This window comes from Naegleria fowleri, assembly GCF_008403515.1.
Source record: "Naegleria fowleri strain ATCC 30894 chromosome Unknown tig53, whole genome shotgun sequence".
In the NCBI taxonomy this organism is placed as follows: domain Eukaryota; phylum Heterolobosea; class Eutetramitea; order Acrasida; family Naegleriidae; genus Naegleria; species Naegleria fowleri.
Window position 1 is genome coordinate 50147 of NW_025407985.1, and position 16864 is coordinate 67010.

Below are 16864 nucleotides of genomic sequence, written 5' to 3' on the forward strand. Positions count from 1 at the left end.
ATGTAGTACACTAATATAGATGAAATTATTTCATCAAAAATTAAATATTGTTTATTGGCCCTTCGGTGCTTCAATACTTGTCATAAAACAACATTGGACTTCATTTTCGTTTAGATACTACTTCTAAATGTCGAATGTTTTTAACAGGATATATCAAATATTAACAGATTACATGCTTGTGTTGAGCAACTGTTAACATGGGTTGAGTCCATGATTCAAACAGAAGGCAAAAATAAAGCAGTGTTTTGTCTGTTAATGCATATGGTTTCGTTGGTTTGTAAGGTTGAGTCGTCAATTATTGTAAAAAGGTCATGAATAGGTATATATAGTGTTGATGGATATGATATGTTAATAATGATATGTATCGATTACCAGCATTGTCTTCAAAGTTCTAAGTCACAACAATTAATAATGATAAGGTGAGATGCTTCTTTCTTGTTCTTACATTCATTACACGTTTCTTATCGAATTGTTGATAGCACTGATCATCATAATACAAATATAGTATCTTGCCTTTTTGTCCATGATTAGTATGATCGTGAAGTTTGTTCTTTTGCTTTGTTTTTCTTTTTTGCTTGGCTTTGTCGGTGGATGATTGTTTTTTAGCTTGTGTGGTCCTTCTTGTTTTGCGAGGTTTGTTCTTTGGCTTGTATTCTTTTTCTTGTTTTGATGGAGTTGGTTCCTCTTGCGGTATTTTTTAAGGGCTCAGGCGCCAAAAAAATTCAGGGATGGGTTTATTCGATGATAAACGTTGTTCGATGGTTTTATGTACATTATTTACAAGCCGAACGTAAGATACGTAGTGACTTCCTAGCAGGCACCCCGGAAGTAAAGGTGTTTAAACTGCTCACGATAACAGCAGCAACCCCTGGGATTCGGACGCTGGACCAGTTGGCTGCCACAGTTCCAGAAAAACCACTCGGCCATATGCGGGCAGCCTCAGGCGCCAAAAAAATGAAACGAAGACTCTCTCGTGTTCTCGATGATGATCTTTCAATACATGCCTCCTCCTCATCCTCTTCATCCTCCTCGGGAAACAAATACTCAAAATTATCAAAATTAATCAGTGAAAACTCCTCTTCTTCTGGTACATCTGGTACAGTTATTTTGCATGATTTTCAACCTCGGAGGTTTGATGATGGTTCTTCAACATTATGGAATTTATTGAATGGCTATCATGGACTCCTGAAAACCAAATTTGAAGATCAATGCAAAGGATTCTGTAAATGGTTAAAAGCAAAGGAAGAATGGATAAAACAAATTGAACAACGAAGACCTGACGACGAGTGGGAGAACATGAAAATAGAATTTATGAACGACCGTGAATGTGTGGAGGCATGTATTGAAAATAATTTTTTTCCAATAACAGTTGAATGGATGACGGTCGTTGGACATTTCAGATTTATGTGCTGAAAACAAACAACTGAGTGAAACTGTTGCGTTTTGGAGACCATATAAACGTGAAATCTTGAGGCACATTAAGGCATCACGATTACAAGTGTTAAAATTCATTCCAAAAGAGATGTTATTTGAATGGAAAGAAGAATTGTCAGGAATTTTCCAAAAAAACTATGGATTCTCTTTTATCTTTGATCTTGATGATTTTGATGAATCTAAAACCGCACTTTCTGAGAAACGTTGTTTGTTCAAACAGCTTTCCGAGAGATTACGTGACAACGAGGAAATTGTAAGACATGCTATCCTGTGTGACAATTAAACCTGCATACAATATGCATCTGAAAGACTAAAACACGACAGAACATTCTGCATGGAGATGATTCGGATAAATCCTTGCATATTTTCACATCTTCCTACCCAGTTACAAAATGATAAGGAATTTATTCTTCAAATTCTCAACACTCCAATATCCATGATGGATGGCAAAATCAAAGAAGAAATGATTGAAACATTCACTCCAGAAGTCTATGATTTAATACCAAAGAATATTCGAGATGAGCTTCCCATGGATGTCAAGATGCATGTTTATCAACAACTATTTCTCAAAGATTTGTATCACGACTGTCTTTCATATGACCTCTGTTTACCGAAAGAAGTGTTTAAAATGCTCTCTGACTTACCAGATGAATATTATCAAGCACATAAGAGGTATCAACGCAAGTTAAAAGAAAAAGGTAAATTTATGAATTCCATTCTTGAAGTGTATCTCGAAAAGCCAGACGGTGAATTTAATAGGATTGTTGAAAAAGTTATTCCACGAATTTACATGGATTTTGAAAACAATTTAGATAACGATGAAGACTTTTTGAAACGATTGGATTTGCCACTCGTAATGTTTTCAAAACAAGCATCAAAATTATGGGGTAGAAACGACAAAGAATTTATTTTGACAGCCCTTAAAAGTAGATATCCATGCTCTTTTCATGAAATTCCAAGAACATTTCAAAATGACAGAGACTGCATGATGGCAGTAATTGATAATCATTTTCATCATGGTGAACTATTGCAGACATTTTTTACAAATTTGTGTTGACCAATGACAGAGAAGCAATCATTTCTGCCATTAAGAAGGATTGTTCGCTCATGAGCTCTTATAATGAACTTACAAACGATAGAGAGTTGGTATTGACAGCACTTCGACACACAGAAAAGCATCGTAAGGCAAATGAAATCGTCTCAGAGGATTTTAAGTTAGACACTTCTTTTATTTTGGAATGTTTCAATATCTTAGATGTCATTGGAATGTTTGCTAGGGAACACCAGTTGGGAAATATTTTTCAAAGAAACAAAATTGCATCAATGACATCTAAGATATTGAAACATGAAAAATCATATATTTAACTTGTTTCAAAATCGTCGAGAGGAAGATCCTTAATTCTGAACCAAGTTTGATAGAGCTCAACAAATCTTTTGTCTTCAGGATCATATAATGCAGCCTCAAGAACTTGCTTACTCTTTCCATATAACTGTGCATCTTCGAGATGATTCAAAAATTCTGCTAACATTTTGTATCTTTCAGCTCGTTTTTTGGACAATACTAATTCTGCTTTTTCAACAAGCATGCTTGACAAATTTCTGTAATTTTGGAAACCTTGTGGATCTACCACGTCGGAAAAGTCAAGTTCACTCTCTGCTGCAGAATGTTCTTTCGAAGATGGATCTGTTTTGTTGACCTCCTTCCAGTGCGCTTGAACGCATTTAAAGAGTTGATTTTCGTCGAAATTGATAGGAATGTAAACCACACGATCACCCATGTCAATAACAGTGTCACCATACAGCGTTAATCTTCTCATTAAATTATCAATATCGGCTTGAGTTCGAACGTTAGGAATATGTTTGAATGGAAGCTTTAAATCCTTCGGTGCTGTCAACGTATTCACCATGAAGAAGGAATACGTGGACCAATCAAATCTTTCTAAAAACAAGCAACATTCTCTCAGCTTCTTCAAGAATTCGTTCGTGAGTGGCAATAGCTGATGCTTCTTCAGCGTTGCTTCTTCAAAATCAGAATACTTGTTGAGATTGAATTCTTTACATTTTAGCTTGCCAATAATTTCTTCTCCAAGAACTGCAATTGATTTTCGAATTGCTACAAGAGTTTTACCCATATCCTTGATACTTTTGAGTTTTTGAGCTCCTAAATCTCTCAAGAATTCAATAAAATTGTCCCTTCCATGCTCTATAAAGTTCCAATGAATAGAAACAAAACCATCAGGGCTTGCAGTATATTTGTTGTCAATGACGAGGCACAAATCCTTGAGCACCAATTTTAACTTTTCATTACTCAGGTATCTCTTTTCAAAATTTTCAATAAAGGTGTACAATTGATCTGACGTTAGATTTGGAGAAATGGATAAATCTGATAATCCTACTTCCTCAATCAATTTTTCTCTAATATTTTGAATAGCTTCGGCCTTTTTTCTTGTGATTTCACGTTTTTCAATGAGCAATTTCATATTCTTTTGGTTCTCCAAAATTTGTTTTGTAAAATCATAGGTGTTAAAGTTGTATGGAACGCAAATGAATCCGTCAACAGGATCATTCACAGCATATTTGTCTGTCTTTTCTGTAATCATTAATGGAATATCGCTCCATTCAAAGTACCGCATCTCAGCAAGCCCATCTTTTAGGGTGGTCATTGCTTTGATTGTTTGTTCTGGAGACAAGTGTTTTGAGAAGAATATCATTCCGTGCGTAATTAAATGTTCAATAGTGGGAACATCCTTATCCCACCACCATTGTTCAGTTTCATCCTCTTCTCCTCTTCGTATTTTTTCTAAATTGATAGAACCTTGTAAATTGTTTTGTAGTGCCATTCTTAGTTCTTCTTTGAGAGATCTGAAGATTCTTTTTCCTGTTTGAGAAGATTCTTCCTCCATTTGCTTAAATTGTTCAACAGCAGTTTCTCTTCTGTGACGGGCTTCAGATTCTGTGATAATTTTCGATTTCTCCAGTAGAGAGGTCACCAATTCCTCCAAACGTTGAGTAAGCATTAATCTACTTTTAAGTTTTCCATTAAATTGAAGCTTTGATGGTAATTTAAATACTACCTCAATTCTATAAGGTTCTACATTTCTCGATTGTTCTCTCACATAGAACACAAAGCTATCTCCAACACTTGGAATATTTCCTAGTCGATGCAATCGTTGTTCCATTTCTGCCCTTTCTTCTTCCGATACATTCTTGTCATCCAATCTCAACTTCATATATTCATTCGTCCAACTCAACAATTCATTCAACTTTGAAAAGGACTCCTTATTTTGTTGTTGTTTCACAGCATCTTGATGAAAGAAATCCGGGTGAACTTTTAAGAAGAATTTACGCAAAATTTTGGCATAGGCTTCTGTATTTTCCGCAAGAGAAGAATCGACAGATGGTTGTTGTGGCTGGTCTTTTTCCGGTGTGGTATTGAATGTAGAGTTGAAAAAAGCCTCTTCTCCCTGCTCGGCTTGTTCTTGGAATGGATTTTTGGCACCACGTTTACCACCAGTAGCAGCGGAGGAACCACCACTTGAAGTTCGTTTGGCCATCATCATCATTGGGTGAATAGAGCTTGAAGTATGATAACATCTGATGAGATGATAGGATTCCGAGGTACTGAGATGAAGACTCTTGAAACATGAGGAGCCTCCTCGGAATGAAGAAAATGTAAGCGGTGATTGAACAAAACTAATGTTCTTTCCGCCGAGAGTTTTGCTATACCATTGGTGATGATGAGCACCGGATAACATTGAGCAAGTGGATGATGATGTTTTTGTTCTCATCAAACCATTTGATGAACACGACATCAAATACTTGGAAGACATTTTTTTTGTTGAATTTATTGTTTTTATTTGAAATTGCAATTCAATTTTAATCAATAACTGAACATTCCAATAGTTGAAGAAGGTGGTGTCAACCACAATCATACTTGTTCCTGGCATGTTAAATTATGGATTGACATGGAGTTCTTCACTTCCTTCTCGTCCTTTTTGAACTCCTGGAGCACTTTTTTCACCTCCATGTTCGGTCTTTAGTTGATTGATCGTATTTTGATTGAGCTTTTCGACGTGAATTTCATCTCTTTCAATGGGTGACTCAATGGGAAACTCTGATTCTGGAATGTTTGCTTTCTTGTCTTTCTCACTTTGTTTGGAGAAAATGTTCATTCTTTCTTGAGTTTTGTTTTGATTTTCAGCGTCCATTGGGTTGGTATCAGTGTTCATGTCCTTCTTTTCAGTGCTCTTCATGTCCTTCTTTTCGACTTGATTCAAAAGACTTGTAGAAAAGTAGTACTTCACTGAGTTATTGTTGTAAATGTAATTGTTATTATGTAATGATCGAGTAGTGACGATGGAGAGGAATCTTTTCATTTCTTTTGATTTTTGTTGAGTGTTTCTTTTGTGAAATGAGAAGAATTTAAAACATTCATCGTGCAATTAAGAAAATTTCCATTCCAGGAATATTACTTGTGTGGTCATGATCATCCTTTTCCAAACCAGAAATTCAATTTCGTCGTCCTCACAACATGAATGATGGTAGTCCATCATCAATGTACATTATTCATTGGTATCAACATCTTCCCATTCATCATCATCCTTTTGTTGTTTCTTTTTTTGTTGTTTTACGTTTTCTTCCAATTCGTTGTTCATAATGCCACTCACTCTCACTCATCAATTCATCCATATTCAATCCATCAAAATGTTCCTTCAAATAAGCCTTTTCCGATTCATAGAGCTCAATATGCTCCAATGAATAGGCTTCTTTTTCATAACTCACTCTTGTCATGATTCGATTCAAGCCTTTGATCAATGAACCCAAACATCCGTTTTTCTCATTAGGATGAATATCCTCAATAATAATCTTATTCCGTATCATGATGGTTGATCTAGATCGATCAGTAGTAGTACTATTACTAGTGGTTATTGTTTCTTCTTTTTGATCAAATATAGAAAACCATGATGATGATGATGATGAAATAATCATTGTACTCAACATTGAATAACAATTCCGTAAAATTCCATTTCCAACTTCCAACGCATATCTCAAATAAAAGTAGAAAAACCCATCTCGTTTGATTTGTCGGGCATGAATAAATTCATGTTGAATGAGTTCTTGATACATATTTTCCTTTGGTAAAGCAAATAAGATGAAGGGATATAAAACAATGCCATGAATTCCGAAAACGGAAGTGAGGATGGGAAGATTGAAAATAATTTGGAGAGAGTGAAGGGGAAGTTCTGAAAGTCCATGAATTTGAAGAGGATGATGGTGCTCTTCATTGTGATCACAATTTGTGTGGTATTGTTGTTGACGTCGTTTTGACATTTTTTTGTTTTGTAGAATTGTTTTGTTTTGACAAAATCATCATTCATTATTGAATCTTAATTAAATAGTAAAGGCTGTGAGTGACCATTTGTGGATCAAAATGTTTAATCTTTATGTAGGGATGTGTGTTGTTGAATTTTGTAAAGATACACATTAGAAATGAATGTCAAATCTATTTTCAAAGATTAATTGGACTCGGACGATGTCAACAAACTCATTCTCTTGTTGAACATGGTGAAATGCTCAGTCAAGACCAAAGAATTGTTCGTGAGAAACTTGGAAAATGCTTCGATTGTCTTCTTTGAACATGTCTTGTTTGGATTATTGATGAGGGTGTCATACAGGACTGAAAACACTTGATGCAATAATTCCAAAGATTTTCGATCTTGAGCGATACAAAAGAGTTGCAACAATGCATCGGCCATGATTCCAAAATAGTTTTCCGAAAGAGCAATTTGTGACTTATCTGTTGATAACCACAAGTTGTTGATGCAGTAAGATATGGACGTCAACATGTGAGTCTCGTCTGTTTCTGGAAAACTCCAATTAAATTTGAAATTTTCATCAAAGAGACTCAGTACGTTTGATCGTTTCTTATTGAAATGTTCGATTCGAATGACAATTCCAACAAAGAACATCATATCGGAAGAATACGAGTGTAACTTTGCTCTACAAGCTTCATTCTCGGAACAGTTTCTTAAAATGGCTGCCATTTCGGTAATTACCTTATCGAAGGTTGAGGCTTTTTCTGCAAATTGTGACTCGAATTTAAAGCATTCTTGAGCAGTAAATGTCACATATTTCATAATCGTGCCCATTTGTTCCGGAAAGTCAGGAAGGAATTGTTTCGATGTACTCAAAGTATGTAAACTATTCCATACGTTGAAAGCTTGTTCCCAATTCATTTCTTCATGAGGAGAGAGGGTCAATACGTCACGTAATTTGTTCATTACTGTGTCGGTTGTCGTCTCGTAAATGTCTTCACTTCGATGGAAAATTCCATTTGGAGAAGACATGTCAGGACATAATTGCATCGTTTGAAACTCAGTTTGTTTTTGCATTGATGTATTTGATGTGTTGCTGTTATTGAGTATTGTATTCATTGTTTATACAAGAGGCTTGTTTCCGATGTAAAGGGAGTTTGATAGGAATGATGTGGAGGTGAAGGAATGTATTTTTTTTTTGTAGTTTCTTGAAGCGCCAATAAGGAAAAACGATTTGACAAATGACATTAATAGATGTTGCCAAATACATCAAAATGCCAATTCTTTGAATTGCCAATGTGAGTTAAATAATGTTGCATGACATTTTACGGAATGGTTTTTTGGTGCAATTTTAAGCTCGTTTGTGAATATAGAGCGACGATAGAGATGGATCATCATTTTCATACATAATTTTTCCTCCAACAATGGTCATCATGATTTTCGTTTTTGTTGTGATCGAATCAAGCTCTTGCTCATTATTCTCATCGAGAGCCAGTATGTTTCTACTTAAAATTGTAATATCTCCCAAATAACCCTTTTTCAATGTTCCTTGCTCCTTCTCAGCAAAGGCAGCATAGGCAGAATTTTGTGTATATGCAACAAGACTTTCCTCAATGGAGATCCTTTCTTCCGGAAGGAATGGAGCACAATCTTTGGTATTCTTTGATTCATTTCTTCTCTCGACATGAGTGGGAGAGAGACATGGCTTTCGTGTCACAGCAGCATGAATGTTATCTAATACATCCAGTGGCGCAACATACCAATCGGTGCCCATTACAACAGTGACACCCTTTTCAAGGAATTTTCTGACATTATAAAGTTGTTTGGCTCTTTTTCCAATAACGCTCTCAGCATATAAGGCATCGTCTTTAAGATGGATTGGTTGCATGGATGCAATTATATTGAGTTTTTTAAATCGTTCGATATCTTCTTCACGAATTTGCTGTGCATGCTCAATGCGTAGTCTTCGATCTCGAGTGGTATCGTTGGACTCCTTAATCACTCGTTCATATACGTCCAACAGTAAGGAAATTGCTTTGTCACCAATGGCATGTACAATTATTTGGTGATGGTTAGAATCAGCTTCCTTGACTCTTTGATAGAATATTTCTGGATCAATGACTAATAGGCCAGTATTATTGGTCGTTCCTTCGAATGGTTCGAACATGTAAGCAGTTCTTGAACCAAGAGAGCCATCTACAAATTCTTTTAAACCTCCAATTTTCAGCCAAGAGTCACCAGCTCGACCTCCATGACTTTCAGTCCAGCAGCATTTAAAGTCATCCACAAGAGCAGCATGTGTGGGTTTAGGTTTTTTGAAATTTGTGTGAATGTAATCAGTGAGTTTTTTGTGTGTCTCTAATTCAACAGTCGCATAAATTCTGACTTTCAACTTTTTCTCACGGTGCAATTTTGTAAAAGTCGCAATTTGATCCCATGATCCTAAATTAAACACAGCTCCCATATCATGAACCGATGTAATTCCGTTTTTAAGAAATTCTTCCATTGCTATTAAGGCAGCTTTTTCAGAATCCAGAGGTGGAATAATTTTCTGGACAAATTCTAGAGCCTTGTCTCGTAAAATACCTGTAGGTTCTCCCGTGAGAGGATCTAGGTCAATGGATCCTCCTTGAATGACAGTATCTTTAGTAATACCCGCTAAAGCCAAAGCTTTGGAATTCACCAGACATGAATGTCCATCCATACGTGTTAAATATACTGGATTTTCAGAGGTTAATGAGTCGATCCAAATTTTGTGAGGAAGTTTGTTATCACCTTCAATTTCCCAGGTTGTTTCTGACCACTCAGCTCCAGTTATCCATTCTCCAGGTTTTAATTGGTGCGTATTCATGAAATCTTTAATTTTATCCACAAATTCTTGCTTGTTTTTAACAGTTCTCAATTGTACTCCAAGAATTGCCTTTGTTTCATTATTGTGTGTAATGTTAAAATGTCACATCAGTAAATTTGTTGTCATTATTTGCAAACCACTTACTTTTCCTCCCAAAATCACATGAGTATGTGCATCAATAAACCCAGGAACAATTAAAGGAACATCTACTTCATTCTCTTCACCTGTAGCATCACGATGTTTTTTCTTTTTAAAATCTAACACATGCTCAGCCATCGATGGAGAAAACCTTGACAACACATCACTATTACTTCCAATTGCAATAATTCTCCCAGTAGACTTGTGCACCGCTAAAGCTTCTGCCCATTTGATGTTGCTAGTGCTGGCATATGAGTGTGCACTTCCTCTCTTCGTGTTGGCGCTTTCAAGCCTTTCTCCTGTCCAAATTCTCGCATTCAAAATCATCAAACTTAGGACTTTTTCTGATCCCCAGCCTTGTTGTTGTTGATTGGTTGCTGAATTCAATAAATTAGAAACAAAACTACTCGTTGTAATTCCTCCTCCTCTCCGAAATACAAAATAATAAACGGCAAAAGAGATAAGCACGGAAAGGATGGCTCCGTAATCTTTCAAAAACGAAGCAATTTTCACCCTTCGTTGATATTCTTCATCGGGAATGTATTCAGAATTGGGATCTCGTTTTTCTTCTTCTTCTTCTTCTTGTTGAGATGATGATGAATTAATGGAGGAATTTGGATCGGAGGATGATGATGGCATGTGTTGTTATTTTTCTTTTACTAAGTTGTGTCCGTCTAAGTGAATAAAACTGCGACTTTTGGATGATCAGCAATTACTACGACATGAATAATAATACATTGAAATGTACGTACGTTCTCTTCATTATTAATTGGGTTCTTTTCTTGGAGAAAGAGATGATGATCGGATTAGAGAAACTTTACAAAATAGATCAAAAAAAATGTCTGAAAATCAACAAAACATTTTATCTTCCTCCGATCCAAAACATCATCATGAGGGATGTTCTCATGATGATCATCATGAACATCACCATCATGAGAGTTGTGGGCATGAACATCATCACGAACACGATGAACACTGTACTCATGAACATCATCATGAACACCAACACCAGCATGGTGAGGCTTGCACTCATGAGCATCATCACGAAGACGAAAATTGCGGACATCATCATCACCATCACCACCACTACCACCATCATCATCATGAAGGATGTAGCCACGATCATGATCATGATCATCACCACCATCATCATGGACATGATCATCATCACCATATCCAAATCATGCCCTACGCAAATGAACACAACAACAAAAAGATTGTAAAGAGTTTTTCACCATTAATTTTGGCCTGTTTGAGAAATGACACAAAGTTGGCTCTTAAGTTATTAACTCCAGGAAATGTCAATGATCGAACTGTTGATAATTTTACACCATTACATTTTGCAATGATGAATGGAAATTCTGTGCTTGTTGAGAAATTAATAGAAGCAGGAGCTCGTCTTGATAAAAGAACTCTTACGCACGATGGAATGACTCCTCTCATTTTGGGAATAAGAGAAGGCCATGTCGAAGCGATTAAAACGTTTTTAGAATGTGCCAAGAAAAAATTGGAATCAGGAAATAATCCTCGCAATTTGACCATTCAGTCTCTTGTGAATCAAGGAAATTTATTTGGAGAGACACCACTTCATTATGTTTGTAAAATGTTCATGGTACTCTCACGTGCTTTGGAAATTGCAAAGATTTTAGTTGAAGAGTATGGAGCCGACGTGAATGCAACTGCAATTGGAATGCTAAAACAAACACCACTCACCACATTCGCTCTCACCGTACCACCAGAAAGTACCATTCCAATGATGAAAAATATAAGCTTGCACGTCTCGAGAGACTTTAGACAGCTTGCCAAATTAATTGAATCACACAATGGAAAAGCTACCGAAAATGAAGCTCCTGAGGATCCACTATTAATTTTGGGACCAAACGTACCAAAAATTATTGGCCCTCCAGGAGTTCCTTCACAACTCTTTGCTCATCACAGAGATATGGCAAATCGAAAAATGGAAGTAGATTTCGGAGGAGCATATTGGAGTTATGGTTGCCTTGAATGTTTCTATATGGGAAAGAAGCCACGTGTTGGATTAGCTGTGGATTTGTTAATTCCTTTCACAAAAACACAAAAGGGTTTGAATGCTACTGTCATGCAAGGAATTATTCACAAAGTTAATTATGCTAACAGTGAAAAGAAATCAATGCATTATGAAGACTTGATTGACTTGGAAACTGGTGCAAGGGCATCATTTGTAGCAACTGCTGTTGTTATGGCTGGTCACTTGGAAAGATTATCCGACATTTTCCCTGGTGAGTATGAGGTGACAGTCGAGTGGCATCCAGAATATTCCAGAGAGCATCCATGGGTTGTGACACGTATTTTCCAAAAAGATGAAAAGAGTGACAGCATTGTAGATTTGGCACGTGATGCTCATCAAGCAGAGTTGGAGAATGGTAGATCTGTACTTCCCAACACAAAACCTCACAGATGCACAGTTGTCAGAGGTTTGGAAGATGAGCATGGATCACATCATCATGATTTACCTCCAAGAGTCATGGTTGAAGTGGAGCTTTATTCACCATACAAAATTTGTGTCATTAATTATGCTCCAGATGAGATTGATCCAAACGGCTCAAGTGATGCTCAGATGGTTGATGATACTAATTTTAATAACATGTTGGCTCAAGTCGTTCAAACAGGTGCAGAGCTCATTCGAAGAGGAAAGCCACAAATAGATATTATAGTCGATGGAAAAAAGCTGAACGTGATGGAAATGTTGAAGAATCAACTTAAAAAGCAACTTCAGCAAGGCACACCAGCATCAGCAACAGCAACAAAGGGAGTTGAAAAAACAAATCGAGTGGACAGGTGTGCAAACTGCAACAAAGCGGGAACCAAAACAAATCCCCTCAAGAGATGTTCAGCATGTCAAAGTGTTTTCTATTGCTCTTCCAAGTGTCAGGTAGAACATTGGCCAAAACACAAGGAAACTTGTTTGGCTAAAAGAAAAAAGAAGTAAATAATTTCCTTTTTAATCGTAGTAGTCCTTACTACCATTACTTTACTGATTGGATCCACTGTGAACGACTATTCTTCCATGTGAGATGTTTGATACACCATTTTAAAAGTGGCCAATTGTTTGTAGACCTTTAGCTTGGTTTGCTCGTTTTCAATAAGAACAAGCAAAAAGAGGGGACTTGGAATTTTAAGAACCTTCAGAATTCTATTGCACAGCAACAACAAATTAAGGAGTGTAAATTTCTTGATGAGTCTTCTGGTTGGACTCACAATTAACATCATTTCCCAACAATAGCTAATAGCAAGATGTCCCAGTGAATACATGACGATTCTAACCTTGTAGTAGAGTGGAAAAGCAATCAATTTCACAGTATTTCTCATCCATTGTGTGGGTAAGAACAGCAGATAAGCGGTCATCAAATACAGAACAATAATAAAGAAGGTAAAGGTAACTATTTCAGAGTGACATGCAAAGGAAGTGTTGTTGAATATATCCTAATGAATTTTCAAAAGAAACTTACAATTGTTTGTGATAATTGGTAACTTGAATGGCTTACTAATACTCATACAGATAGCAATATTGATAATGCAGAATGTGCAAATGAAAAACATGATCGTCGCTTCATAGGATCTCAAAGGAATATCTCTATAGATTTTAAATTTGATTTCTGTCGTTCCATGAAACCAAGGTTCTTTCTCAATTTCTGTCCATACCATCCACAAAAATCCAGCAGCTAGTAAAACGTGTCCTAAAAGTGACAAGAAAATAAATCTAGATATGAGCGTATTGGGAGGCTTTTCTCTCTTCAATGCTAAACTTGCATCTGTTCGTGTCATCAATAGTGTCGTTGGTAAAATAACAAATAAATCAATATACAAATATTGAAAATTGCTGAGATTGCAATTACGTTGCAACAATATTTGTACAGTAATGATTCTAGTAATTGCGTAGAGTGCAGTAAATTTGAATATTTGAAAGAAAGTTAATAAACTTGCTCTTCCTTCACGAATTAGAGTCACAATCGAAGAGACTCTCGGTTTAAGACTTGTGAAAGGAGCTGCAATGGATGTCTCTGTGTCTGCTAAAGAAATTCCAGTGTGAGCAGTTTGTAAAGCAAACAAATCATTAGATCCATCTCCAACCATTCCAACATCATAACCCATCTTTTGTAATTCCTCAACTAAAATCTTCTTATTGTATGGTGAAAATCTGGAGTATATGTTGCATGAAGTTACAATCACATGCAATAAAGATGGTTTTTTCGTGTTAATGTATGGCTCTCTTCGATTGCTTTTCACAAATTTTCGATGTTCTTTTAAGACATATTCGAATACTTCTCCTGTAATGACTAGCTCAATGTTTTGCATGGTGAGAAGTTCTTGTGTTGAAATTTTGTGGTTCGTGTCCACATTTCTCCAAAAAATATTTTGTGAATAATTTGTGGTGTGTGGAATGGTCTTATCACTATTTTCTTTCAATTCACTTAGAAAGATTGCTTTTCTACTTTCAATGATATGAGATTTCTTTCCAATAGTGATGGATGTGTATGGATTATCGCCTGTGACCATTATGCATTTGATGTTGCAATCAGTAAGCGTTTTAACAGCTTTAAATGCTCCTTTTTTGACCTTATTTTCCACAAGTGCGAGTCCGACAAATTCTAGATCACTCTCAATTTCTTCTCGGGAAATAGACTTTTGCGAGGAAATACTTTCTTCGTTCATTTTCTTAACTCCACAAGCCAAAATTCGATATCCTTTTTGTGCATACTTTCGAAGCACAATGTTAAAGTCTCCAGGAATGCTAGAGGGCTTGGAAATGGATTTAATGGATTCCGCGCTTCCTTTTACAAAGCACCATACATCCCCAGTGGTATTGTCTCGTACCATTACGGACATTCGTTGAAGGCTACTCTTAAATTCATTAACCATGATTCGAGAAAATGAGTCATCTCGGTTTTTTTCCTGCTGCATATTTCGATGTGGGTATAATAAAGTATGTTTTGTTACTGCTTCAGAATATTCCTGTATGTCCCAATTAGTAGATCGAAATAAAGCAATATCCAGAGGATCTCCAACAAGATTTGTCTTGATACGAGATAAATCATTGCAACATGCAAGACAGCGTAGTAATGCATGATCAGCCGAAAATGCTGTTGTGAAATCTTTTTTCTTGACATAATGTTCAAAACTTCCTTTCTGTGATGGTATTATTCCATTCACATCAATGTCTCTCCTTGTTAAGGTGTTTGTTTTGTCAAAAATTACAATCTTCACATAACCAGAAATATTCACTCGTGCAGGAGAGGTACAAAAAATTCTTCGTTTGGCGAGTCGTCTCATTGTGAATGTCACGGTAGTGGTCATTGCAATAGGCAATGATGGAGGAACAGTAATGGAGATAATGTCTAAAACATGAAGAATAATATTACCACTTGGTTGTCCTGCTTTAACCATGGTAATAATTGTGGCTAACATTCCAATAAATCCAGAAAATACCAGCACAAAAAGAAATTTGAAAGAGTCTCTATAAATATTAAACACTCCAGTCTTTGGGTAGAGGATGGAGAGGATTAATTTTCCCTTCTGAGTGTGGAAGCCAGTTTGACTTACAATGCCATAACATTTGTTAGCGAAGAGGCCACTTTGTGATGGCTGTGAAGAAAGAACTGTGGTTCCTGAGTACACTGTATACGTTGAATCCCTGGATGCATCATAAATGATATCATCCACTCGAGGTAATGCACGTTTCTTGACAGGAATGCTGTCACCGGTAAGTTTAGACTCGTTGACAATAAGCTGTCCACCTAACAAGATCACGTCACACGGCATGACCATACCATTTGTAATTTCAATAATATCTCCTGGAGTTAGATCTAAAGAGTCCATAGTTTCAATTTCTTCATTCTTTTTGGTATGGTCTTCTGAATAAATAGTTCTGTTGAATGATGAAGGAGCTCTTTGAGTGAGACGATTCACATAACAGTGATATGAGGTCATTTCTTTCAACTTTTTCAGATTATCGTGCGTCCTCCAAAAACTGAAAAATACAGCAATTAAGGATACTACACTAATCGTAATACAATAAATATAATACCTCTCGATAAACCAAAGTACCAATATTAATATTTGGAACAGGTAAAATGGATGCAAAATTTCGTCAAGGAGAATCTGTATCATTGATTTCATTGGAACTTGTGTTGAATTTTTTCCAAATAATAATTCTCTCAAATCTCTTTCATTTTCTGCCTCTTGTTCTGCCATTTTGTGAATTTTAGAGTATGGAAGGGAAGTGTTAAACCGAACTCTATGAAAACTATCCAAGTCAGGATCATAAATAAATACTAAATTTCTGTACAAAAAGTATCTAATTCTAATAGGTTCTATTGAAACTCGCTGATCAGAGTCATAATTTCTAATGTAGCCTTTTTTGATTTTACATATTGTCCACTCTCTAAGATCTTTGGACTCAATAATTACTTTTGTGGCATTTTCAAAAGATTCTCCTCTATTGTTGCTGTAAGTATAAGTTAAATACGCTCTCATCCACTTAATCCATCGACAACAGATAAGCAACAAACCAGCAGTTGACGCTACTAAAATCCAAAATACAAGTTCCAAATAAAATTGATGTCTCAATCCTCTGATGGATGCAATTTCGTGCACATATTTACAATTTTCATCATCTACTTCTGAAGCCTCTTCCAAAGAAGCTGTGGATGACGACATTGTCAAGTCGCAATATTCATTCAATATTGCCTGTAACGTAGTGGATTGTTGTTTCTTCACTTGTCCATTAAATAATTGTTTTGCACTGGTAGAGCCAAAACTACTGGTCGGACTGATGGGTGTCGGAGGTTTGAACATGGCTGGAGAATGAATATCATTAATATAATCATCCTCTCCCAATTCAATTTCAAAGTATTTGCCTGATGATGCTGAAGGATTTTTGATGGAGAGAAATGGTAGTTCATGATGAGAATAGGGTAGTGTTGTTCCTGATGTTGTTGTTGTTGTTGCGGCTGTTCCTCTCTGTGTTACTGGCTCAACCATCGCATCGGAATCATCCTGTGAGATTATTCGTTGCATTCGGAATGTATTTTGTACGTCCTTGTTATAATAATCAGCAATGGAGTGGTTTTAAAACAATGATGATGAT

The 16864-nt window shown here is 36.3% G+C and overlaps 7 protein-coding genes across 7 annotated transcripts; 2 read left to right on the forward strand and 5 right to left on the reverse strand.

The window, feature by feature from the left end:
• Positions 1-954: 954 nt before the first annotated feature.
• FDP41_006667 (uncharacterized protein) lies at positions 955-2491 on the forward strand (the record flags this gene model as incomplete). The annotated part of the gene is made up of 3 exons (XM_044710326.1): positions 955-1327; positions 1401-1687; positions 1820-2491. 3 exons carry the CDS (start codon positions 955-957, stop codon positions 2489-2491), a joined length of 1332 nt encoding a protein of 443 aa, XP_044558770.1.
• A 304-nt stretch (positions 2492-2795) lies between these two features.
• Positions 2796-5264, reverse strand: FDP41_006668 (uncharacterized protein; the record flags this gene model as incomplete). Its single annotated transcript, XM_044710327.1, has 1 exon — positions 2796-5264. The coding sequence occupies one exon, from the start codon at positions 5262-5264 to the stop codon at positions 2796-2798; it is 2469 nt and encodes an 822-aa protein (XP_044558771.1).
• A 123-nt stretch (positions 5265-5387) lies between these two features.
• FDP41_006669 (uncharacterized protein) lies at positions 5388-6765 on the reverse strand (the record flags this gene model as incomplete). The annotated part of the gene is made up of 2 exons (XM_044710328.1): positions 5388-5737; positions 6102-6765. The coding sequence occupies 2 exons, from the start codon at positions 6763-6765 to the stop codon at positions 5388-5390; spliced, it is 1014 nt and encodes a 337-aa protein (XP_044558772.1).
• A 185-nt stretch (positions 6766-6950) lies between these two features.
• Positions 6951-7868, reverse strand: FDP41_006670 (uncharacterized protein; the record flags this gene model as incomplete). Its single annotated transcript, XM_044710330.1, has 1 exon — positions 6951-7868. The coding sequence occupies one exon, from the start codon at positions 7866-7868 to the stop codon at positions 6951-6953; it is 918 nt and encodes a 305-aa protein (XP_044558773.1).
• A 232-nt stretch (positions 7869-8100) lies between these two features.
• FDP41_006671 (uncharacterized protein) lies at positions 8101-10377 on the reverse strand (the record flags this gene model as incomplete). The annotated part of the gene is made up of 2 exons (XM_044710331.1): positions 8101-9669; positions 9745-10377. The coding sequence occupies 2 exons, from the start codon at positions 10375-10377 to the stop codon at positions 8101-8103; spliced, it is 2202 nt and encodes a 733-aa protein (XP_044558774.1).
• A 199-nt stretch (positions 10378-10576) lies between these two features.
• On the forward strand, positions 10577-12706 carry FDP41_006672 (uncharacterized protein; the record flags this gene model as incomplete). Its single annotated transcript, XM_044710332.1, has 1 exon — positions 10577-12706. The coding sequence occupies one exon, from the start codon at positions 10577-10579 to the stop codon at positions 12704-12706; it is 2130 nt and encodes a 709-aa protein (XP_044558775.1).
• Positions 12707-12774: 68 nt separating this feature from the next.
• On the reverse strand, positions 12775-16794 carry FDP41_006673 (uncharacterized protein; the record flags this gene model as incomplete). The annotated part of the gene is made up of 2 exons (XM_044710333.1): positions 12775-13157; positions 13227-16794. 2 exons carry the CDS (start codon positions 16792-16794, stop codon positions 12775-12777), a joined length of 3951 nt encoding a protein of 1316 aa, XP_044558776.1.
• Positions 16795-16864: the final 70 nt, after the last annotated feature.